At 41.9% G+C, this 25,746-nt stretch overlaps 2 protein-coding genes across 4 annotated transcripts in view; one reads left to right on the top strand and one right to left on the bottom strand.

The window, feature by feature from the left end:
* Positions 1–25,746, top strand: part of TRMT1L (tRNA methyltransferase 1 like) — a 340,729-nt gene that overhangs the window by 180,434 nt on the left and 134,549 nt on the right. The window lies entirely within an intron of this gene.
* CUNH1orf21 (chromosome unknown C1orf21 homolog) overlaps positions 1–25,746 on the bottom strand; it is a 122,531-nt gene that overhangs the window by 2,910 nt on the left and 93,875 nt on the right. For all 3 annotated transcript variants that reach the window (XM_061452106.1, XM_061452107.1, XM_061452108.1), the window contains 2 exons: positions 9,925–10,001; positions 6,103–6,163 (listed from right to left, as the gene is read on the bottom strand). In XM_061452106.1, coding sequence (XP_061308090.1) covers positions 6,103–6,163; positions 9,925–10,001 — 138 coding nt within the window. The remainder of the gene's footprint in view (positions 1–6,102; positions 6,164–9,924; positions 10,002–25,746) is intronic.

Here is a 25,746-nt window from a genome sequence, read left to right as displayed (position 1 = left end):
ACACTTTATTTCCATCTTCACACCAGCAGGGATGGAGCCGTGTTGGTGTCTCAAGGACGGCCTTGGAGCCATGGACCTCAGTCACTGGTGGGCAGGGAGCTGCCACCACACCAAGCTTCCTGCCAGCCTGCTCCTTCCCGATAGCGCATGTGGGCAGCAGTGGCACAGCGGAGATGGGGAGGAGTGTGAGAGCTGCCACAGACACCAGAACATCTCCCACCCCTTCCTGCAGTGTGACACACACCCTCTCGCACCTGCACCCGGCACGGATCCACAACTCCGACCCCACCAGCTCATTTGATGCCCAAGCTGTGGTGACACCTGATGGCAAGGTGAGGAGCCCCGCTGCAGTCCCAGCCCGCTGTGCAGCTCTGCAAGGGAGCTCTTGCTTTAGAAGGGGGGGCCCTGCCAGAGCAACAGCTGGTGGGAAGGGAGAGGTGTGGCAAGGGAGCAGGGGATGAAAACAGCTCCTGGAGCCACTCAGCAGCAGGCTGAAGGCTTCACATCCCCTTCCCCACTCTGCCATGGAGCCATGTGGAGAAGCACACTGTGAGGCAGGGTAGGGATCCATTTGTTACACACCAAGAATCATGCAGCAGCAAAGGCACAGCAGGCTGGCAGCTTGCATACAAAATTGGGGGTTTTGCTCTCACTTGGGATTTACAGCAAGTTAAGAGGATGTTGCTTTTCTTTACCTGGAGAAAGAAGAACCATGACCATCCTCTCAGTAGTGGGATGCAAGACAACCTGTGGGACCACCCTGGTCTGGCAAGTTTAGCTTGTCAAGGGTGGGGATCAGCTGTGACAGCAAAAAAATAGCTTGCATATAGTCCTGCATCCATCCAGCTGTCCTACAACCACTGCCCCAGCTACACTGCGAAGGCCTACACCAACATGTGCCCAGCATTTAATCCCAGCACAGACAACAAACATGGATCTCAGCCTGACAAGGCCTAAAGTGTCTTGGCCCAGTTCAGCAGGGTTGAGCACATACTTGCCTTTAAAGACAAGGGAAACAGCACTTAAGCCCTGGAGCAGCTCATGAGCAGAAAGCTAACAGATGCTTTAGCACCTTCTTGAAGAAGGGCTTGTGATAAGTAAGATCTCCTTGAGTAAATACACAGCAATGGGTATTTATAGCAGTGGGTATTTATCCTCCTAAAAGGAGCAGGAATGGAAGAAACTATACTACAAGGAAGCCCAAAAAATTAGAATTCCCCCTTTTGTCTAAACTTATTCCCTAATTAAATTTTTATCAGTAATACAAGGGGGGTGTTCCTCAGAAAGATCAGTGAAGGAATAAAGTGCCCTGTGGGTTTTTTTGGGGGAGCAGATGTGTGTCAGGAAGAAAAAGAAGAAACCAGAGAACGTAAGTGACAACCCCCCAAACAGAGCAGACTCATAGACGGAAAATGAGGGTGCAGGATTGCCCTGCTGCCCAGGGGAGCAGGCTCCTGAATGCGGATGAGCCACAGGCACAGAGCATGCAGCAAATAACAAAAATGCATGGGTCATCCTTTAATAGCCCTTAATAGCATAGGCTTTTAAGTAAGTTTTAATGATTGGGAGGGTAAATGAACTGTACCAAGGAAGATGAGAGCAGGAACACATGCATCCAAGTCCAGGTAAATCCCCCAAAATCCTATCTTCCTCCCCTGCAGTTTCAAAATCCAACTTTCAACTTTTGTAGATGCTCACAGAAAGACCTTAACACAAGTGTGTGAATTTTAAGTAGTTTAAAAAAAGCCTTATGCTCCTTTCCTGCTGCTTGTTCCCAACCGGAAAAGCTCATTCCCCTGCTCTCCCCTCTTGCTGCATCTACCAGGGCATGCTTCATGGCTGCTGATACCCTTTTAGAGAGAAAAAAAAAAAAAGAGAAAAAAGAAATCACAGGAAAAGCCCTTTCCCCCATTGTTGCGGGTGACAGGCCAATCAACAAAACTCCATGCCGCTGGAATGCAGAGGCCTTCCCACTTCAAAAGCCTTTTGTGTGGCTGGCAGACTTGCCCAGGGAGAGAAGGCAGCTAAGGAGATGCTTCTTCCGCCACAGCTCTGCAGCTTGGCACCAGAATCCTCACACCGTGGCCCTGGCTTGGAGAGGAGGAAGAGGAGGCCGGCCGGCCCGGGAAAGGAAAATGTGCTGCACCAAGCAGCCCTTTCTTCTGCAATGGCTGAAAGAGCTTGCGGGACACAGTGGCCCCTTTCAGAGGAGATGGCCGATGCTGGGAAATGTTAGCCTGGCTCTGTGGTGGGAACCCTTTTCATCAATCTGGTTTTGTTTACAGTGCTCACAGAAAGGACAGGAAGAAAATGCTGAGAGGCAGCACTAAATAATTGTATACTGTGCTAATTTTTGTCCGTTTCTGATTTTGTTAGAGGAAAATCAATCGAGTCATTAAGAGCAATCCAGTTTGCTAATGAGTTTTAGGCTAAGAATTCCACCCTTGCATACGTTTCAGTTAGCAACCCCCCTTTTTCTAACAGCACTCTTTAAATACAATACAAGGAGCTGCATTGTGTCTTCCTCCTGCATTTCATGCCCAGTTTTACTAACAAGGAGATGGAGCGAATTGCCACCAGGCATCCCTCCCATGGCCTCCAACAACAAACTGGTAGTCTCCAACCCAGCTCCCAGTGGCCAGGTGTGTGGACTGGCAGAGAAAGTCTTGCAAAGCAATTTCAACACCAGTGCTGCTGATCAAGACCAAGTTATCTCTCCACCCACAATGACATCCCCTGTGGCAGTGGAAACACAATGCCCAGGGTCTCAGGATATCCACCGGCCAACATGAGTTTGTAGCAAGACATCTTCACATGCTATGACATTTCTTAATCTCTTTGTTCTTTCACAAGCATGTCTGCATTGTGATTACTTGCAAATCACTGTATCTAAGTAGGAAACAGCTTATGATGATGGGACCAGTGAGGATTTCCTCTGGTGCAGTTTTACCTGGATAGTTTTGGGTTTGTTTTTTTTTAAACTACAAAGCCAGAGACGATTCTGTTCTGGAGGTACAATCCCCAGATACAATCCTAGAAATCACTTGTCAACTGTTCAATTATACCTCAGCCTTGGTATTTTTTCCTACAGTGAGACAGCTGCCTACACACTGTGCCATGGCTTACAGTAATAATATATACTTAAAGGAGACAGATAATTTCTGATGATTGTTTCACTGCTCTGTATGCAGGATTCAGAGAAAGCAGTCATTTTTCAGATTGTTCTCCATGATAGCTATCATCAATATGTTTTCACTAGCAAATGCTGAATGGGGTAGATTTTCTGCGTTCAGCACTTCATGCATCATAGCTTTTAATTTTGCTTTTATTTCCTATTTTCATGCGAGCCCTGGTTGTACAGGGCTCCCTCAAGTCTATGGACTTGAGCCTGCAAACACGGTCCAGGATTAACTCTCTCTTCCGAGTCATTCTGTTCAATTAATGGGATTTCTTCAAATTTTGTTGCCTCGGGGTTGACTCTAGCAGGATCATCTAACCCTATTGTGAGTCTGACTTTTACATTCTCAGTCAGTCCTACCTCAGCATTCAGTTTTGAGACTTTGTTCCAGCATTTTTCCCTTCCAACAAGCCCCATGAATTGAAGTACTATAATCATATACAGTTCCATACATGCAAGTTCAGCTCTAGCTCTCCGAGCAGGAACACACACTCACACAGAGAGAGGAACAAATGTCTCACTCTGAATATCTCTTGGTGTTCTGACACCAAATTTTGGTAGACAGAAGCTCCATGCACTGGGGTTGGCATTCTGGCTTTTACCTTTGTGTGGTACTTGCAGAAGGCAGTTCAGCTTTGTACATGCAGCCAGGAACACAGGCATGTGCTGGGTACCAACAGGCATTAGACTTTCAGAGAAATTCTGCAGACCATTTCATTGTATTTTTTTTTTGGATCTCCAGGATGATGATAATAATAATACTTCATAATAATAAATACTTCCTATTTTCAGTTGCTAAAACATCACCCTGTGTTCTTTCCATTTCACACTTTGATTGCAGAAATTCTATTTCAGCTGACTTTTCTGTTTATTTGTTCTGATGAGTCTGAAACGCCCATTTAATTTTCCTCTCTAGTTGTTAGAGTTGTTGTCACTTATTTGTACTACATGACCTAACATCCCTTGGAATTTCAGCACAAGTTGAAATCTCTCTGTTCCACAGTTTCTGTAGACACAGCCCATGAGGGCAGCGATGGACAACATGTCTCCATTACATATCCAACACTACTCATGGCTAGTTAACATGTGAACATTACAACATGTTTTGGGACCTCATCAACCACAGGCAATGACCCCCATCCCTGCAGACTATTTCAGGCGTAACTGGCAAGCTGTTCAGTGATATAGTTCTTTTAGCTCTTTGACTGCTGTCCTCTATTTCCCTGAAGAAGGGATTCAAAATAGTACTTAGGAATCAAATAAAGCCCATCATATTTTCCAATCTTTTTGGCACTTGTGGCAGATACCTAGAAAAACAACATATTGTGGGCAAATATTAATTAAAAAATGCCAAAATTCTCTTAGGAACACTATTTCCTTAGGCACAGAAGGTCCCCAGAGAAAGCAAATCCCATGTTCAGTTGTTCATTAACTCATGCCAATCTCATCAACTGTCAGCAGCTTGAAATGCATGGGAGCCATTTCCCTGTCTTTGATAGATAAACCCATGTATTTGCTCTAAATAGGCAATCTCCTAATCTAGAAGATAAACTAGTATAAGAGCCCTGTAGAACACCTGTAAGCATCTGAGAGTATGATCCAAACAGCGAGAAGACACAGTCAACTGCATCTCAATGTGGCAGCTGGTGAGTGAATACTATTACTGTCCTGAAACAAATCTCGAAAACAAAACCTGACCTCAATTCATAATTAGGTACAGACATCAGATGGTCTGCTCTGTAGATAAGACAGGTCTTTGGAAAATCCATTTCATTGGATATTTTGTGTTTGACATTATAGAAAGTGGTGATGCCCAGGAAAAGCAGAAGCAAAATGCATTCACCCAGCAAAATACATTGACCCAGCAAAATACAGACCAAATTCATTTATTCAAAAGAGATGTAGCTATACTATGGATATGTAGAAATTCTACTTTTAAATGCATATAGGTCAAGTAAGATCCTACCCCTGTGAAATACTAGATACCTCCTCACTTCCATTCAGGCATTGACCACCTCTTTAGGAAGCCTGTTCCAGTATTTGATCACCCTCTCAGTAAAGAAATGCTTCCTAATGTCCAGTCTAAACTTGGGAGTACAAATTACTTCATTGTAATTGGGGAAGCAAGTGTTAGTATGAAGTATTAAATAAGACACACCATTCCAAAATTTTAAGTGTAAAGAGTATATTGGTGAGTGAACATCAACTCAAGGAATAAGCAAAAGCTGAGCTCCAGACTCAATCCAAGTAGCCCATTTAATTACTTAAGTCTCAGTTTTCCATCTATGTTGTGGTGCAATTATTTACTACTGTCTCACGAAAAAGCTGAGATTCTCATTTTAAAGATTTGTGAAAAACATGAAAGCTGCTACCAGACAACGAGATAGGCAAAGAACTATTCAACCTCTTCTTCAAAACGTCGCCAGCATCATTATTTTGCTCAGTGTATGTCCTGAGGCAGGATTATCTGCATACACAGATACACTACTCCTTGGAGCCAGGAGCTATTTTGAAAAGATTTTGCAAGAAATTAGAAGGGTATCCCAGATACTACCGGCATTAAAATTCCAGTTGTTTCCCACAGAGGTTAAATGAAAGAGCAAATCACTAAGGGCATAAACTCCCATTTTGTTCTCCTTTATCCAGTAGGTTAATTTGCCCTTCATCCTAGACTGTTCATTTTTGATTTTCTTCAGTACCTCCTGCAACCTCTTTTACCTTTTCTTTTTTTTTTCTTTTTGCACTTGAACTACTTAACCAACAAGCTTTATCTAACCAAGGGGGATCTCAGATCAGAGCCCCTCCAAGTAGTGAAGAACATGGAGTGCTGCAACAGGCAATGTCGGATTGTCCTCCCCACAGAGCCAGAAAACCTGTGTGCCCGCCACCTGAGTGAAAATGTAACACACTTTATTGTGTCTTACCTTTTCAATCTTTTCATCAAGCATTCTGAAGAATTCTTGTTGGCTTTCAGAGATGTGCATGCTGAAAGTCAAAGGAACATTATGAGTACCAACAGGACTTACTCAATTTTAAAATACTGATGCTGCAGTCCAGGGTTGTCGAGGGGCCAGCTGTAAGCTTTTATCACTGTGCAAAATAAATCACTTTTCACTTTCAGATACAATTACAATTTTTTAAATTCCCCCCCCCCCCCCCCTTTTTTGTTCGCCCATAGAAAGAATATTACATTTAGTTCGGTGTATACATACTAGGCTTGGGATGGTAACTAGGACTCACACGCATCCAGAGGAGACTATTCCCTTTCCCAGACTGCAGACAGCCCACTACCATTTCTTGGGGTAATGAGAGCCCTTTCTGTATCAAGAGAGAAGGTTTTCCAAGACTGTCAAACTCACCACCACAAAATGAGATGCCTGAAATGAGATATGAGATTAAAGCCTTGCACTGGAAGATCTGTGTGCCCTGCTACAGCTGGCTCTGCACTCAACACCTAGAAATGTCTACAAGCCCAGGCTGGTCCTTCCCTCCCAGAGAGGTAGTCCTTACTGCTCCCTAAGCAGACCCAGCAGATGATTCACTTCAATTAATTCTGTGGCACCAAGAGGCTCAGGGTTATTTATATGATTTTGCAAAACTTAAGAATGGAGGCTGGTGCCAGCAGCAGCAGTGATGTCAAATGGTCAGAAGGACACAATCTTGGAGATTTTCTCTGACACTGAAAGCTGATTTGGATTGCTGAATTCCTGCCCCAGTCCTCTCTTCCTCAGCATGATCCTTTCAGCTGTAATGAGCTAATACTTTTCTAAGTGCCCAACATGATGCACTTCCCTACAAAGCTCAGCATTCATACTTCACTTGCTATCAGGATGAACATATACAATGATTTGCTTATGCTGGACATAAATGAAGGCCCAGTTTCAGAAGAGAAGGTCTCAAAAGTGGCATTAAAACCTAAAGCTGGCAATTCAGGAAAGGGAACAATTCAGCTTTCAGTAGCTGTGGGATTTTGTGCCCCCAGCTGACTGCCTGTCCCTCAGGTTTCCACCTACACCTGAAACGGGAAAAAGATGTGTTTCGGGTAGCAGACCCCCTTGCCTGTATATTCAGGTGTCTTGGAGAAGGACCTTAGGACAGTACAGCCCTTTCTGGGTAGCTAAGATATTCTTGCCTTTGCAACATCATAGATTCAGTTTCTAATAAAATGAGATAATACACCCCAATCACAATTTATAAGGAAACTAAATGAAGGGGGGGAAAAATGGAATATTGTGTTGTCATACACATGAAAAGCCCCACAGGAGGTCTTCAAGCCCTTGTAGGCCATGATCTTCAGAGAAGTGTTGGGGTTGTTCAATGTGGAGGAGGCTCCAGGAAGACCTTATTGTGGCCTTTCAATATCCTGAAGGGCCTTACAAGAAACATGGATAGAGACTTTTTACTAGGACCTGTAGTGACAGGACACAGGGCAACCATTTTAGACTGAAAGAGGGCAGATTTAGACTGTACACAAGGAAGAAGTTTTTTATGACAAGCGTGGTGAGACACTGGAACAGGTTGCCCAAAGAAGTGGTCAATGCTCCATCTCTGGCAGTGTTGAAGGCCAGGCTGGACAGAGCCTTGGGCGACATGGTCTAGTGTGACAAGTCCCTGCCCATGGCATGGGGTTTGGAACCAGATGATCTTAAGGTTCTTTCCAACCCTAACTAACTAGCCTATGATTCTATGATTACCCAAACCATTCTGTGACTTTGTGATTTAGGAGAGTAAAAATGGTATCAAATACTATTTTCATTTTATGCTTCAGGCTGCTGTTACTCCATGAGTTATGAACATGTCTCCGTGTACTTGATGTGGCATGCCTTACCACATAGCAGTTTTGAGGATGATCAAACACATTAAGTGTCTAAGAGGTTGGGGCAGGGTGCAGGAATGAAGCCCCACGAAGGCATGGCAGGTATCAGGATGCAGTATAAGGGTGAAGGACCAATTTCTTGGCCTCCTTCAAAGACACATCTAAAGCTGGCTCCCTACATACAGTGCATTGAGGGTCCAGGGTTCTAGAAGTAAAAATCTGAATCCTTCTACAAAAAGGAAGAGCCCTCACAATCTTACTTTTACAGCCAACATATCAAAACTACCTCCATTGTAAATTAACTTATCATGTGGTACATAGTCCATGTTTTGTTTTGAAGTACCACCTGTTCTACAAGAACAGTCTTACAAGATGCATCTAATGAATTATCTATTTAATTTCTGCTCTTTTAGCTGCCACCCATTGCCACTCCTCCTTGCAGTCAGAATTACCAGGGTTTTTAGAGGATAAACCTTTAAAAAAAATTGCACATTATAACAGAGATTTGCTGGCTTGGTGCTTAGCAACTCAAACACATATAGCCACTTTATAAACAGAAACGCAATGGTAGGTTGGGTAAACAGCAGAGGCTTAGGCAAACAGTGGTTTTACTCAACAACCTAATGTTACATTCTGTAACTGAGAAGTTTCCTTATTTTTGCAAGGACTGCAATAGAAACCTCTGCCGATGCAATGTCTTTAGGTTTTTTGGTGAAAGAAGGTCAGTTCTGATTTCTGTGGAGACTTTCAAAAATATCAGATTTTGATGAAAAAATGGACCCCTTGACCCCATGCAGTTTCTCTGCCTTGGATGCACTAGAAGAGATGACCCATCAAAAGAAACAGACCTTTTTTAAGCCCAGGTTCATTAGCCTCCCATTAGAGCATCTTCAATACATTTCTAACCCTCCTGGGAAGGACCAAGCCACAGTTATGAAGCACAGCTTTGCTGAAGGGTGATTTTATCTCCACCTCCTTACTGCGAACTTCTTTGCAATTACATCTGACGCACTCCATTTTTCCTTTTGAAAGGAAGCTGAATTATACTGTCAGTTGATTAGAAAATTAGTAAAGTTTACAGACTTGAAACCGTGCACAATGCACTTGGTATGCAGCAAGTTTAAGTTAGTAAGTGCCCCAAAGGCACGGCATAAAGAACAGCATTTCTGCTATTGTTTAAATTCCAGCAGCAAAGCTGTATCACTTCTTTGTTATGAATCTGATACACGTCTCCATGTAATCTGTTATTTTCAATCCAATTAGTGATTAAAATGTAATAGTGATTTAGGTAAAGAAATGAGTTACTAATATCAATGACCAGCTCTGTCACAAGAGTTGAGTATTTCACGGCATATGTAATGTGGACTGATATCAGGCAGAGTACAGGCACAGAACAGCAAGCAAAGGATGGAAAAAGTATCAGCTACAGAACAATCCTCATTTTAAGAAACAAATTGACAATTTTCAATGGAAGAAGTTTACCATTCCTAATCCTAGACAGTATAGCTCCTAACCTAAGCTAAGAGCTAGCAAAAACTTTCCTGAGAACTTTACTGATAGCATTTAGGAACACTAGCGCATACAGAATTTTTGGTTATGAGTAAGTTGCATAGAAAGCTGAGAAGTAACATAGTATAGCACTCCTAAAAGGCATGGCAAGATGCATCTCATGCAATTTTAAATCCTGCTTCTTAGCTGGGCAAACGAGAGGATGATGCAGGGATGTTGGCACAAGTGCTGTCCAGTTGTGTTGGTGGTCTCAGAACATAAGTGACCATACCTATTTTATGTAAACTGAGCATGGTTTTAGGGCTGCTGGAACTGCCAGTTGGTTTTCACTAGGCAGTAATCGGGAATCTTACAGATACTCCTTAATTCTGTGTTTATTTGTATTACAATTAAAAAAAAACAAAAAAAACAATGAACTTACTTTGCTCTGGGCTGATGTACTAATCCTGGGATCTCTTTATTAGATTTAAGTCTTGCATTTGAACTGGCACTTTTTTCCTGAAACACACAAAACACACACAACAAAGATACCATCAGTATTTATTAACCACATAAACTGCAACAGGCATTTGTCATCATGGTGTCACAGTCTGCTGGATTCAAGCTCTTCTACCTGTACAACCAAGTAAGAAAAGATCATTGAAAACAAAATTAAAGACAACACAATGCAATGACCCTAGGCAGGCAATTTTTAAATGTCACTGGCTCGATGGCCTGGGGGATTGCCTCTGGGTTACCAGGCAAAATCCATCTGGGACATATAGCCATCAAACACTGCGCTATCTAGTAACTCTCCAGTGGTCCATGGAAAATGAGGTATGCAGCTGCAGCTTGGCTCCTCAGAGAGTCATATCAATAATAACACCAACTGGCACCCTTAACAGAGCAAGGCAAAGCACTGAAAAGACAGAATCCCAGATCACCCCAGACCTGCAGGTTTGCTCAGAAGAGAGGTGAGAAACCTCAGCATCATGTGGAATACCGTATGTGGGAGAAAGCATACATTGAATATGCCACGAAGAAGAGGAGCAATGGCAGACCTGCCCAGCCAGAAAACTGGACACAAGGGGGCCAAGAAAACAAACTGGAGTATAAGCAGGGACACAAACACGTCCTCCACAGAAGACCAGAACCATTTAGAACATCTAAAAAAGTCATGGGGAGGGAAGAGTTTGAGAGCCGACACTTCAAGGCAACATATTGTCCTCACATCAAAAATGTGAAACCCAAAGCTCAGTGCACACATATATCTATTGTCTGCAAAACCTGGAGAATGATACAGCCCCTTCTGGAACTTCCCAGCAGTGTGTTACAGCTCACCCACTCCACAAATCCACCTGAATTTCTTAGCCACACCATACCCATGACAACTTAAAGAGATGCAAACCCAAGAATTAGTGCTTTTGTAGGTAATTTTGGTGGTTTTGTTTTGTCTTAGTCTTTGAATGTCTGAATCACACAACACAATTTTAAGAGGGCTACTAAACCACTGAACAAAAAAAAAAAAAGAGGCTGTCTAGCAGTTATTTTTTTAATGAATAATTCTACAAGGGCTGTAAACATCAACTGCCTTAGCGTATTTAACACTGTTTAATACATATCTTCTAATCCTCCTAAACAGAAAACAGTGTCTTGCATGAAAGTAATAGCGAAAGAGAAACAAGCCTTTCTTCTAAGCCTTAACAAATACCTCTAAGTATCTGTATGTTTGTTACATCCTATCAGCCACTGCCTGCCCATGATCCCATGATGTCGAGTCAAAGCAGAACAGAAGACAAAATCCCTTGCTTTCAAAGAATCTTCTAATTTTAACAGTGTTAAGTGGAGATTACTATGTACCTGCATGCTATGCGTGTGGTAAACATGCATGTACTTAGTCGTATGATGACTATGCACTCATACAACTGCCAAGCAACTTGTACAATTGTCAAGCAAACTAAAGAGAGGGGGATATGCCTCATGGAGAAGACACCACAACCAGAAATAAGCTAAATGCCAACCTCATGCACCAGATGAGACTTTACCCTCAAATCTGCTCCACCAGTTTGCCACAGGTCAGGGGCAGAAAGTGGGAATGGTCTGCATTACATATGTGGAATGGTACATCTGGATGGTCCAGCCGTAGGCATGTTCTGCAGCTGTAGCACTTCCTGCCCACCTACCACAACACAAGTTTGGGCCACCTTCTGTATTTGCACACTGTCACCCTGGAGGCATGGACCTCTCGTCAGCCATAAACTGATGTGAATCCACTGCATTATTAAAAGGGGAGTAGAAGTTCTGATTTACAGCTCCTGTAGTGAGAGCTGTGATAAATCAGGACAGTGCACAGGTGGCTTTCCACACCTCAGCTTGAGGCTTGGTGTCAGTGCGGCTCTATCAGTAGCTGGAATCAGCACAAATCCCAGCCTAAATAAACTTTTGTCACTTAGGAACAAATAGAAACACACAAGAAAGATATACGAGGCCTCTTCTCTGTGGGTCCCACGGCAATATTCAGAATATTACTTGAGTCATGAGGAAGAGGGAAATAAAATTTCAGTTTACTTGACTTCAAGATCCCAAAGTTTGCTCTTTTCCTCCTGTTGCTTCTGATAATTAACATATCTCAATTACCTATTATGTACAATTCTTCTACTTGAGCAGGAAGTATGTTACCTTCTCCATCTGTTGCCCAGCAGGAACAAACAGAAAAAGAGGAGTTAAGAGAAAAATAAAACCTAACCAGGTCTGGAACTGGCTTGTTGCTTTGTTTATAGCTGTTATTTACAGCAGTGAAATTTCACTGCACTGACTGAAATATTGGCTTCAATAAAAATAGATATTAAAAAATAATTCTTCCAAATACAAACAAAAAGAATATTTTTTCCACATCACTTTGAAAACAAACTGACTCATCAGAAATTAACGGTCTGGATTCTACTATTGAGCTTATAAAAAAACCCCACACCAACCCAAAACCAAAACCAAAAATAAATTCTTTAATGCAGTCAGACTGCTCTTCCAGACTGACTTGACTTTGATTGAAAGGTCACTTCTTTCAGTCTAAACTCATTTTCTCCCTTGTTTAACATTAAATAAGTTACCATGCATCAACAGAACTGTAATTGGTTTAAGAGACCTAATCTACTGCAAATAGAAATTAATATGCAAAAGTTTGTTTTTAATCTAGTCCTGCTTATAAGGATTATTTAAAGTAAATGCAGCAAATGATACAACACAACAGACGCTTAGAAAGTAAACCCTCCAGGACGCTGTACTTGGATAGCAGCATTAGCTTGTCTATAGTAAAAAGGCAAATAGTGGACATTTTACTTCCCATTATTTTGCAATTAATCATTATCAAGATAAGGCTGGGATCAAATCAAGGTGATTTCATTTGACAGATTCACTAATTATTGTTAATTCCTCCATAAAGGATGCACTGTATTCAGAATTTCAGGGCATTAACAGATGGCAGTGACTGCTGCCAGATGCTATTAACACTGCAACAGCCACTACTGCCATTATAATTAAATATCTGTCAACATTTCCCTTGATGCTCCCCCTCTTACAAACTCATTTCTACAGAAATGTGAACTTCATTTGAAGTATTCCACTTTTTTTTCATAAGACTGCCACAGATGGACTCAGGTAAGCTGCTAATGGTCCTTCTTCTCAACTCAACACTCATGGCTTAGTAGAGGACTGATTTTTAAGAGATCACAGTATCACAGTATGCTAGAGACTGGAAGGGACCTCGAAAGATCACCTAGTCCAATCCCCCTGCCAGAGCAGGAACACCTAGATAATGTTACACAGGAATGTGTCCAGGCGGGTTTTGAATGTCTCCAGGGAAGGAGACTCCACAACCTCCCTGGGCAGCCTGTTCCAGTGTTCCGTCACCCTCACTGAGAAGAAGTTTCTTCTCAAGTTTAAGTGGAACCTCTTGTGTTCCAGTTTGTACCCATTACTCCTTGTCCTATCATTGTCTGCCACTGAGTAGAGCCTGGCTCCATCCTCGTGACACTCCCCCTTTATATATTTATAGACACTTATAAGGTCACCCCTCAGTCTCCTCCAAACTATAGAGACCCAGCTCCCTCAGTCTTTCCTCATAAGGGAGATGCTCCACTCCCTTAATCATCTTAGTTGCCCTGCGCTGGACTCTCTCCAGCAGCTCCCTGTCCTTCTTGAACTGAGGGGCTCAGAACTGGACACAATATTCCAGATGGGGTCTCACCAGGGCAGAGTAGAGGGGAAGGAGGACCTCTCTCGACCTACTAACCACCCCCCTTCTAATACACCCCAGGATGCCATTGGCCTTCTTAGCCACATGGGCACAGTGCTGGCTCATGGTCATCCTGTCGTCCACTAGGACCCCCAGGTCCCTCTCCCCTACAATGGTCTCTAACAGGTCGTTTCCCAACCTATACTGGAACCTGGGGTTTTTCCTGCCCAGATGCAGGACTCTACACTTTCCCTTGTTGTATTTCATCAAGTTATTCCCTGCCCAACTCTCCAGCCTGTCCAGGTCTCGCTGGATGGCAGCACAGCCTTCTGGCATGTCAGCCACTCCTCCCAGCTTAGTGTCATCAGCAAACTTGCTGATAGTACACTCAATTCCCTCATCTAAATCGTTGATGAATATATTAAATAATACCGGTCCCAGCACTGACCCTTGAGGCACTCCACTAGTTACAGGCCTCCAACTAGACTCAGCCCCATAGACTACAACTCTCTGGCTTCTCTCCTTCAGCCAGTTCGCAGCCCACCTCACTACCTGATCATCCAGTCCGCACTTCCTCAATTTAGCTGTGAGGATGCTGTGGGAGACTGTGTCAAATGCTTTGCTGAAGTCAAGGTAGACCACATCCACCGCTCTGCCATCATCCATCCACCGTGTTATTTCCTCATAAAAGGCTAAGAGATTGGTCAAGCATGATTTCCCCTTGGTGAAGCCATGTTGACTGCCCCTCATAACTCTCTTATCCTTGATATGCCTTAAGATGGCACCAAGGATAAGGTGTTCCATCACTTTCCCAGGGATGGAGGTGAGGCTGACTGGTCTATAGTTACCCGGTCCTCCTTCTTGCCCTTTCTGAAGGCTGGAGTGACATTTGCTTTCCTCCAGTCCTCAGGCACCTCTCCCGTTTCCCAAGACTTGGTAAAGATGATGGAGAGTGGTCTAGCAATGACCTCCGCCAGTTCCCTCAGCACCCACGGGTGCATCCCATCTGTACCCATGGATTTATGGATGTCCAGATTGCTCAACTGATCTCCAACCCATTCCTCATCGACTAAGGCAAACCGCTCCGTCGACCTGACTTCATCTAAGGTCTCAGGGGTACAGGGCTCTTCAGGACTGCCTGCAGCAGAGTAGACAGAGACAAAGAAGTGCTAACACATTTTATGAAGAGCCTATACATTATTTTATGCATTTTTAATTGATTGAATTGGCCAGGAAAAATTGACTAAAGATGACAGCAGCAATTCTACTACCTAATCTAATGGCCAATTTTCACTAACTTTCACAATTTGGTCTTTTTTTTTCCTCTGAAGTAAGTATGACTAAACAAATACAGATTCAAATGGCAAAAAAAAACCCAACCAACCAAACCCACATAAACCAGTAAAATGCAGTGTAAGTAAAATGAGGGTCTTAGTTTCAAGGCTATTTTTTGTTTAGTTTGGAAAAGGCTGAAGTATCCAACTTCTATCTTGGAACCACCAACGTTTGAAGGTGGCATGTTCCCCCAGATCGGTATAATTTTTACGATTAATTTGTCTCTGTAGATTTACTACTAAAATATATTGAGGTTGATAGAGTCACCAAGGTCTCTCTAGACAGTTATCATGTTTTACTCAATATAGGTTTACAGCTATTCAAATATTTATAAAATAATATTATTGATTTATACCAAGATGACACTTTTCTTCAAAGGAGCCCTCAGTGCTCTTCAAACTGCTTTCTGGAGCTATGTAATTCATTATTAAAATAATGTTATTTGAAAAGAAAAAAAACAAATGCATCAGTTAGAAATGGTATGAAAGATGACGGGTTAAAACTTAAATAGGGGAAGTTTAGATTGGATATAAGAAGGAAATTCTTTCCTGTTAGGGTGGTGAGGCACTGGAATAGGTTGCCCAGGGAGGTTGTGAATGCTCCATCCCTGGCAGTGTTCAAGACCAGGTTGGACGAGGCCTTGGGTGATATGATTTAGCATAAGGTGCCCCTGCCCATGGCAGGGGGGTTGGAACCAGATGATCTTAAGGTCCTTTCCAACCCTAATTATTCTATGATTCTATGTAAAATTTCAATATGCCAGCCAAGCACTTTTTATGTTCTTCAGCTATGAGGACCAGCCTCAGATAATAGCATTTTACATGGACTGTCTTGGTGTACCAGGGTGAAAGAGGGAGAAGTACTGACCTATGAGATTTTACTCAAGTTCCCTTGCTTTACATACATGGGCTTTTATTTTTTGTATTATAATTTGTCAGGAAGAGAGCCTTTCTGCTTTCTCTAGCTTCCTGGAAGCAAAACCACTCAAAAATGTTATTTGGGATAACTTTATAATGAAGGGTGAAATCAAGCACTGAAAAATCTCAGATACTAGTCAAAGAAGATTATTCTTAGATGCAATTTCAGAGGAATCACATTATCCCTGCCATAACGTGTATATGTGTCTACATCGGCGCTGTGCTGTCCAGAAGGGAGTCTAGGGCATGCTTGGTGACGAGGCAGGGAATGGTATGGATCATGTATATTGGCTGGCAGAGAGCCCATTCCCCTTCTCCTCTCATGTCCTGGGTTTAGCAGTAGCAGTCATTTTTCTCCTTCTTGGTAGCTGGTGCAATGCTGTGTTTTGACTGACGGCCTGAGAACAGAGCTGATAACAAGGATGTTTTGGTCTGGCCAAGGACTTTGTGACCCTCATGCTCTGCCAGGGAGGGGAAGCTGGGAGGAAGCAGAGACAGGACACTTGACCCAAGCTAAGCAAAGAGATATTCCATAGCACAGCACGTCATGCCCAGGATGTAACAGGGAGTTACCCGGAAGGGCTGGGAGACTGCAGGGCTGGAGGAGGTATCAGTCGGTGCTTAGCTGGGTTGGGGGGGGCGAGTTATTGGTCAGCGGTTGGTGAGGTGTTGTATTCTCTTGCCTTGTTATTTCCTTTATCATTGTTATTACTGGTGGTAGCAGTAGTGATTTGTGTTATACCTTAGTTACTAAACTGTTCTTATCACAACCCGTGGGAATTGCATTCTTTTTGATTCTCCCCTCTGTCCCTCCGGGTGTAGGGGGAGGGAAGGAAGGGGGGAGTGAGTGAATGAGCTGCCTGACTGGGTTTAAACCACAACATCTCATGATCCTGTGTATGGGATGAGATGATGAAAATCATGAAGTTATCTCACAATGGAGGCAGGTGCCTGCATGGGCTGAGCTTTGGGAACCAGGATGGAGAGGGCCTCAGTTTGCACATACTCCACATGCTCCAGATGCACACTGGCTCCAAAATATACACTGGATCCTGAAGCTAGGGTCTATGAATTTAATCTTCACAGCATATACACAGAGAAATAGCTGGAATAAACAGCTCATAGTGAGAAGACACCTATGAAAGATGTTATCATCACAGCCATCAGAAGGACCTTCTATCTTTCCAAAATAAGTCTTTCTTAAAAGCAACCTTCTACCAGCAATGCTGATGAGAAGAGCCAATACTGGAAACAAAAACCCCTGATCTCTCCAATACACCTTCTAGTTGGCTGCAACTGTGGATGCAGTCACACAGACTCCTGAACACACAACTGTGACACAAGTCACCAAGTGCCGCATCACTCCACTATTGATGCCTGTCTTGCCCTCCGGCTCTTATAAAACATTTGCAATTCACCACAGGAACTCAGTTTTAAGGAGTACCTTATGAGGCAACTGAGGTAACAGTGTTCAGTCTGTCTATTTGAGCAAGTGCTGCCATCCTGCTGCCTGAAGCACCCTGGCCTTCACAATGATGAGTTGATAACACAGCTGTTATTTGTGGATCTGAATGAAGCTTGAAGCCGTGTTTCATAATAACACCTTAGTCTTAAGCGGAATATTTTAATAAATATTATTGCTGTATCAGGCCAAAATTTCCGCAACTAAGCATGAAGGATTTGCCCATCATGCCTCACCCCTATAGATACCTCCATCCTTGTAGATGTCTAAAAGCTGTCTGGACTTCGTCCTGGGCAGCCATCTCTGTGTGGCCCTGCTTGAGCAGGGAGGTTGGACCAGATGACCTCTAAAAGTCCTTTCCAACCTCAACCATCCTGTGATTCTGTTATAAAGTATCTTTCTTAATAAACTGGACAATAGGGGTGAGAGGAAAGTAGGTTTGTTGAGCTTTATTCCCAGATAACAGTGGGAGAAACTGAAGCCTGAAGACTTCAAAAGTTCAGTATGCATGGCTACTGAGGCATGCAAAGGGAAGGCAGATGCCTTTATTTTGGGAAAAGATCAGGTTCTGCAGACCCAGCCAACATCATGTAGTGAGCCTCCACTGACGCTGGATGTATAACCCAGGTTTGATAGAGAAAACCCCTCTGCTTTCACTAGAGGTTGATGGTTTTCTCCAATTTGTCCCAAAGGCAGGCCTTACCCTGAAATGAGCTCCTCCTTCCCAGCTATTAGTGGGAAATTTTGCTGTAGCAACTCTAGCTCCTGAAATCCAATATTGATTTGGAAAGCACAAAAAAACCCACCCCAAATTAATCAAAATGGGATAAAACCAGCTTAAAAAAAAAAAAAAGGAAAAAAAAAAGGAAGGTACAAATCCTGAGGAGCCTTTTAGAGCCCACCAAAAAAGCATCCATATGCTGCAACCTGAGAAATTAGATAATGCTGCTTTTAGTGTTTATTTACCAGTCATACATACATGTATGCACAAACCTAAGCATCTTGCTCAGCAAGACCTAGCTTAGAATCAGCAACAGTCTTTCAACTGAGGGCAAGGTGGCTTTCAGCCCGGCCTTCAAAACACAAAAGAGAAATGCTTGTTGTGCCTGTACAAAATAAGTACAACCTACATGGAGATCCTTCACCAGACTTGGATAAAAAGAAGTCAACACAGAAATTCAGGGCCACTGTGAGTGAGAACAAAATAATGCCACAGAAGAGCACGGAGTACAAGGAAACTGGGTGAATGTGGAAACCAAGAAAATGGGTGCCAGTCAAGAACATGCTACAAAGTCTGAGAGCAGTTCAAATGGTGCCTAATTTACCCCTTGAAGGGAGGAAGCAACCAATCTCCTTGCGGAATGCAGCACCGGCTAGAGGCAGGGCAATGAATTTGCTCTGTCTGCAGTTCTGGTCTCATTTCAGTTCTTGCCATGCTGTCTCTCTCATAGTGAGCTCCCTCCTCAAGGACATCTGGTCTCAAGTTACTTGCTTTCTGTTCAGGTTGTCACCAGGCCTGCTTATTTTATTTTCTTGGATCAGCTGTTTGTATATTTGGCTGAAACTGGTGCAGTAACTAATGTGTAGCTGCTTTTTAAAAATGCCTTTGAGATGTTAAAAACTGAGGGGGAAGGAGGGAAACTATTAGAAGAACTTCTAGCATGACCACTACACTCAACTCAAGCTGCTGGATGCCAAAAGAACTGAAAAATCCAACCAGAAGTGTGAAATTGAAAAAAAAGAGAAGGGGAGGAAAAAAAAAGGGGAAGGGGACGAAAAGAAGGCTGCCTCTGGAGAGAGCTGCTGCAGGACATCTCCTGCAGTATCTAAATATAGTTCACCCTTAGCCAAACCTACTGGTCTTTGAGCTTTGACAGAGAACACCATTAAAGAGCAGAGAAAAAAAAAATGAAGGGCAATACCTAGCACTAAAGGCTTTTCAAAAAGACATTAATACTTACTAAATCTAATAACTACAACTTTATAAATGTCCACATCAGCTTTTCAACTCCTTCTCCCTCCCAGACAGCACTGGAAATATTAGAAAGCCTGGATTAATTGATTATGGTAATTCCAATTAATTCCGTCAAGTAACCAAGTACCAGGAACCCTGTAGATGAACTGAAGCAGCTGGCACGAAGACAGGAAATTAAGGCAGGTGAACAAATGAAATTACAAATGAGGAGCATAAATGATACATAAGTATGACCAGGGATACTCTTACATGTATCTTGCCACCCTAGTCAATTCCACAGCTCTGCAGTTTTATCACCCCACATATTTGAATCCTCTCCTTTTTATACACATTGACACACGAAGGTCCAGAAAAAAAAGAAGAAAAGTATACTTCTATCTCATTGTTCTTTCCTGCAGATAGATTGCTAAAGTTCAAAGTGTTCCCTACAGAAAATCAGTATTGTGATCATTAGAAAAATGCGTCTACTACACTGCTCTAAACATCAGGGTTTTCTGGTTCCTTCAGCCTCTGTGGTACTCTGAAAGGTCAGCCAGGATAAGAAAATGAACATCACATTCATAAACAAAGCCAAAACACCTGTATCTATATTACTGCATGAAGTTTCATTTAAAACAGGATATTATATTGCTCCTTCAGCAGGAGTGTTACCCACACAATAAAACTCTGTATGGATAACACAAACAGAAAGCAAAGGAAGGGACATATCTGCAAGATTTCCATTGGGAAGCAATCCGTAAAGTGAAGTTGAAGAGTATTCCCCTCGAAGAACAACTTTGCAAGAGGCTGAAAACTGTTCCTCGCAGTTATATACACCAGAAATTAAGGTGACAAGGGATTGATTTAGAGCATGAAGAATCTTACATCAAAAGATACACAGAAATACTGCAAACAAAATGCTGTGGGCAGAAAGACCTGCTCTCCAACTCTCATTAATATACCAGATCTTTAATGGTTTTGGTACATCAGAGTGGTTGAAAGTTTTATCTAGCAAATAAAAAATGGATGGATAAAACTTAAAAACTGCTTTACTGATAACTTGGAAAGACTAGACTGACTTTTGATGAAACTTCAGGGGCACTTGGCACAAGTAACCTTGCTCTTTCGCAGGTATGTCACTCTTCTGGATTGTACAGCCACCCTGGACAACAAAACCTAGCTCAAAAATTAAATTTCTGCTTATTAAGCTTGTGTCATAAATTATTCTCTCTTGCTCAACAAGCTTTTACAAAAATAGTTATTTATAGTAAATGTACATATTACTCATGCTGTTAATTTTTCATGCGTGTCTCCTGAAGGCTGTTTCCGCCAAGTGGAAAGAACATGGCATTAAGCATGAAACAACAGTGTTCCGTGAAGTCTGTAAAACATTTATAGCCACAAATAAATGGTATAGACAGTCTTGAGAGTAACATGGTGTATTATGCAGCTGGCCTGTATCCATTAGTTTTTGCTTCAAGAAGGCACTTCGCTGGGATGTCAAGCAGGTTATTGCTACTACAATTTTTGCACAGCTTTTTTACTGGGATGGCTTTGAAAAGCTTTATACCTTTCAAATATATACAAGAGAACATATCTGGAGAACAAGATGTACCCAGTTTTGTGGCTTTTTAAATAGCTGGGTCTAAAATTTCAGCAGCTGTAGTGATTTATAAAGCTGGTTTTCTAAAGGCAAATCTGAACTTTTTCAGCTGTTTTCTGGAACATGTCCTACACCCACCCTTTGTAAAATCAGTTCTCTGAGAGATGCCTCTACATACGGCACATGCAAGCAAAGCCTCCAGAGCTCTTCCTGCACTGTCAAAATCAAGACTCCCCATATGCACATATGCTACCTTGCTGCCTTAATACTAAGTTTTAGGGTACATTATAGACTGGGCTTATTAAAAAGAAGGTGATCATCAAACAGCCTCTTTGAGGAGATGTTAAAAGTAACACTTGCTTTTCTTCATTTGCAAAACAACAGCATGTTGATGGTATCTCCTCTTGTAGAGTCTGCAGAATCTCTGGCTTTTGTCCGTGAACTTAAAGTTTGACTATATTTAATGCATGCAAGCAGTCCCATGAAGAGCACCGAGATCCTCCTAGATGTTAGGACAATAGAAGTGCCTCATTAACCCAGTATTAATGGAGAATTTTGCAGGATAAATGAAAGATACTTTCCCCCTCTTGTTCAAACCTGAAGTTTATGAAGGATGGAACAAGGGAAAGAAAAGAAAAAAAAGTCTAGGTTTGTTGTTTACAATTAAGAGAAGAGGAAAACTGGAACTAATTAGAAGAAATGGTGGAAATTAAAAGACACTGTTAAGCCAAAAGAATAAAATGGTAGCAAGAAATTTTGATCAAAGCAAACCTGAGAACTGAGATGCCAGAAAACAGAGAGTAGTGCTACTCATCAATACAAATATATTTGCATCAGGAAGGTTTTGGGCACTAACAGCCTACAGGGATAAGTCTCAGGCATAAAACAAGTGCATAAATACAACCATCTTCATATGTCCCACTAACATGCAAGCATTCTCACACCCATTATTCCCACAATGATGTGTTTCCAGTTCCCACAAGCTGACGTCATGGAAACACATATGAATATGTGGAACATCATGCGCCACATGCAGCATAGATGGACACTGCTTGCTAACTGTACTTCTCACTTGCAGAATTGTGTGGCTGACAAACGGAAAAAAATGTATTATTGCCTGTTCCAACCAGCAAGAAATCCCTACAATGAGCTCTCATTCTCTTAGCCCTGTCCAAGGTTCAAATTTTTAGAATTTTGGTAGACTGCAGTTACATAAATGCCATTGCTAGAACATATTTTCAATGTCTCTCTTTTGCTCCTCTTAAAGTCTGTTTTATTTGCATTAATTCTCAAATTTGCACAAATGTAAGATTTAAGACCTGAGAGAATGAAGTTATAGCTCTTGCTACATGGCAAATTTCAGCAAATATGGATAAAATACACATTTTAAAGAACATAACAGTTTGAGTATTACTAAATATGATCCTCTCCAACATTAACTATTCTATGGTTCTATCTGTACTATGACACATATGAAAAGTATTATGGCTGCAGGATAAGTCTTAAATCTGATTTATGTATTTTGTGACATCTTTTCATTGGCTGGTTTTCTGTTACTTTTGAATAGTAGAAAGGATTATTATTATGTCACAAAGAATACAGTAGCCTGTTCACTTACTGAGTTTCCAGTACATAGATGTGTAAGAATGGATTTTTGCCTGGATTCTCAAAGCAAATTTTTCTGAGAGTAATACAGAGAACAGATACCATATACATCAGAAAGACAGAAATCATTAACAGTTAAAAAATTTTATACGCCATTTAAATCAGTAATGCAGGCTGGGCTTTAAGTGTTTATCTCTAAAGTTTCCTTGAAAAAAGAGCAGATAAAATAAGCATGTCTCAGTGTTAGCAAAAAGAGGCACTGATAAGTAAATATATTCCACCAAGGATGTATAAAAATAGCTTTGATGCTCAAGATGCTGCAGGTTAGAGGAAGATATCCAAGCCAATAGTGGGTAAAGAACTACCTGTTAAAATCCAGTAACAGGCCTGGAAATACTCATGTCCAATACTTAAGATGTCCAGTACCTAAGAGTCCCAAAATGACTGTATGTATGTTATGGCCTTTACTGTCCACTCTGATTTTAATGTGTCCATCATCTCACCTTCTGCAAAGCCACCCCTATAGGCGAGAGAGGACATGAAAAAGACTCAAAATCAGCTTACCCCTCCTTTTCCACAAAGCAGCAGATGTTTTCTCAAGGGAAGTATCAGTACCAGCTGAGGAAAGCAGCTGCTGTGCATCAGTCCCAGCAGTGGCATAGCCATGATGCAGGCCAGTGGTGGGATACAGTTTCTGCTCTCTTGGGAGAGATTAGCCATGGAAAAGGAAGTTTTGTACAATATCAGGCTGGCCAGGGATGGATCCTTCACTCACCCACAAAATTTCAATGGCTCCTTGATTAGACTGTGAAATACCATTGTGAAACTCTACAAGATGAGTCTTCTGAAAGTGTTACATGGTATCAACCACCATGACTGGAAGATATTTCAAAATATCACCTAACTGCATCACTGGAGGGCATGTATCCAAACCACTTCAACAGATTTGTCTTACCTATTCTTCAAATTCCTATCCTGCAGGTTTTCTTAACAGTCTGCCTTTCATTTTGACACATCCCTAAAAGTCCAAATGTTTATCCTACTGCCAAGCTCAAATCCTTGCATGATGTCTTCTTGCATCTCTCAGTGATCACAGAAAAAGTAATTATTGTCATGCTTTTTAAAACAACCTTTTACATATTGGGTGACTTGTGTTTCTTTCTGTATTTTTAGGCTGAACAAATCAATTCCTTCCATTTCCATTACAGCTTATGTTTGTTAAACCTCCTATTCTTGTCACTCCCCTTTGGGCTCTTTCCTATCTGCCTACTTCTTTCCTACAGAGCACATTTCCAATTTCAGTCACAGTATTTAAAGCCTTGCTGAAGTCAGGATGTATCACATGCACTGCCATATTTAAGGGCAAGAGAAGTTCCTGGTTTTAATGCGGTTATCTCAAACCAGCGAGGTTAACCTACTGTATTCAGAGATGGCATTTCTCTGTCTGCAGCAGCCCTATCTGAGACTAATAAGCAAATGGACGTGGTTCCACCAACTATTTTTACTGCTGAGGTTTCCCTAAAAAAGGAAAGCACGTTATTTTGTAAAGCAGGTCAGATTATATACGTGGGGATAAGAGAGCCCAACTCCAAAACCAGAGGCAGCTCCTGTTCAAATCTCTCAGACTTCTACAAGCTCTCTCTGAATGTACCCATTTTCTTACTGTAAATCATTGTTTGCCACTGAAATAACATCAAGTTTTATTACCACACATACAGGGGACATCTGTAAACTGTACATTCATACTTCAAAAAAATGTGGTAAATAAATGCTGAAGAAGAAATAAGCTGAGCTTCTCTAATGGGTACATTAAATTTTTGGTACAGTACTCAAGATCTCTCTGAAGCCAAAAAGCTGGTAGGGATGAGCTATTTTCCAGCCTCATCCCTTGGATTATTTAACAAAAATAAATATTTGGTGCTAACAGAGTTATCAGAAAGTAAAATATCTTCATGTTCCATGACTCACAGTCCAACAGGTCTTCCTAGAATTAATGGAATTCACATGAACAAGCAAAACAGGCATTCTTAAATAATTTCAATTTAGCTGTTTCTAATCAAAGCTAGCTTTCAAGTCTACAAGTTGGTTTCCAGCTATTTGCAGATGCCAAGTTTTAACGCACACTCTATTTTCTTTTCAAGTCAGGTAAGTGCAAAGAAGACAGACAGCTGCTCAGTTTCCTCTACCTTGCCCGGTCTTTCAATCGGGAGAAAGGGAAGCCAGGAGGAAGCAGAGACAGGACACCTGACCCAAACTAGCCAAAGAGGTATTCCATACCACAGCATGTCATGCCCAGTATATAAACTGGGGGGCAGTTCCCCGGAAGGGCTAGATCACTGCTTGGGTCAGGCTGGGTATCGGTCAGCGGGTGGTGAGCAGTTGTATTCTCTTCTCTTGTTATTTCCTTTATCATTATTATTATTGGTAGTAGCAGTAGTGATTTGTGTTATACCTTAGTTACTGGACTGTTCTTATCTCAACTCATAGGAGTTACATTCTTTTGATTGTCTTGGAACTCTCAGAGTTTATGAATCATTTCATCCACTGTTGGTGGTACTAGGTCATTCCAGGTTACTGCTGCCAATGAATGGGCATATGATGATGGTGCATTCCATGCAAATTTCCGCTACGTGGGTCATCTGGTGGGGGGGCTGGGAAGGTAAGGGAATGTCTCCTTCACAGGTTAACCACCTGAGTAGGGGAAAAAAAGATGTGTAATTGCTAATCTAAGTCCATCTGAGCCACTTCAATCTTAGCAGCTTTATCCACTTGTTGGCTGTTCTGGTGTTAAGCACTGGCAATATCAATTGTGGCATACCACTTGGCTGCCTTTGACCTCTAAAATTTAATAGGATTGTCCCATCACTGGAATGTTCAGAAAATGATAGACTGGCATGTTACTACCAAGAGATTCAGCACTGCCAAACACAAAAGCTTTCTGCCTAAATCTGAAGTATACTCCAATGCATGTTCATAGACATGGTACTTAGAACAAGGAGAAAACTAGAATTTAGTATGAAAATACCACCTAATTTTTCACTGCAGTGTTGCAGTATTAGCATTCAATTACTTCCCTACCCTTACTTAAGTCTATGCTGAACCTTATGTGATAATGAGAACTTCAATTCAAACAATATACCACATCAATGGTATGATC

This window comes from Pezoporus flaviventris, unplaced genomic scaffold, assembly GCF_033815535.1.
Source record: "Pezoporus flaviventris isolate CSIRO_AGI_PZ_B2104156 unplaced genomic scaffold, CSIRO_AGI_Pfla_v1 ptg000013l, whole genome shotgun sequence".
NCBI classification, from domain to species: domain Eukaryota; kingdom Metazoa; phylum Chordata; class Aves; order Psittaciformes; family Psittacidae; genus Pezoporus; species Pezoporus flaviventris.
The sequence above is the reverse complement of the archived record's forward strand: the minus strand, read 5'-3'. Positions and strand labels throughout refer to the sequence as shown.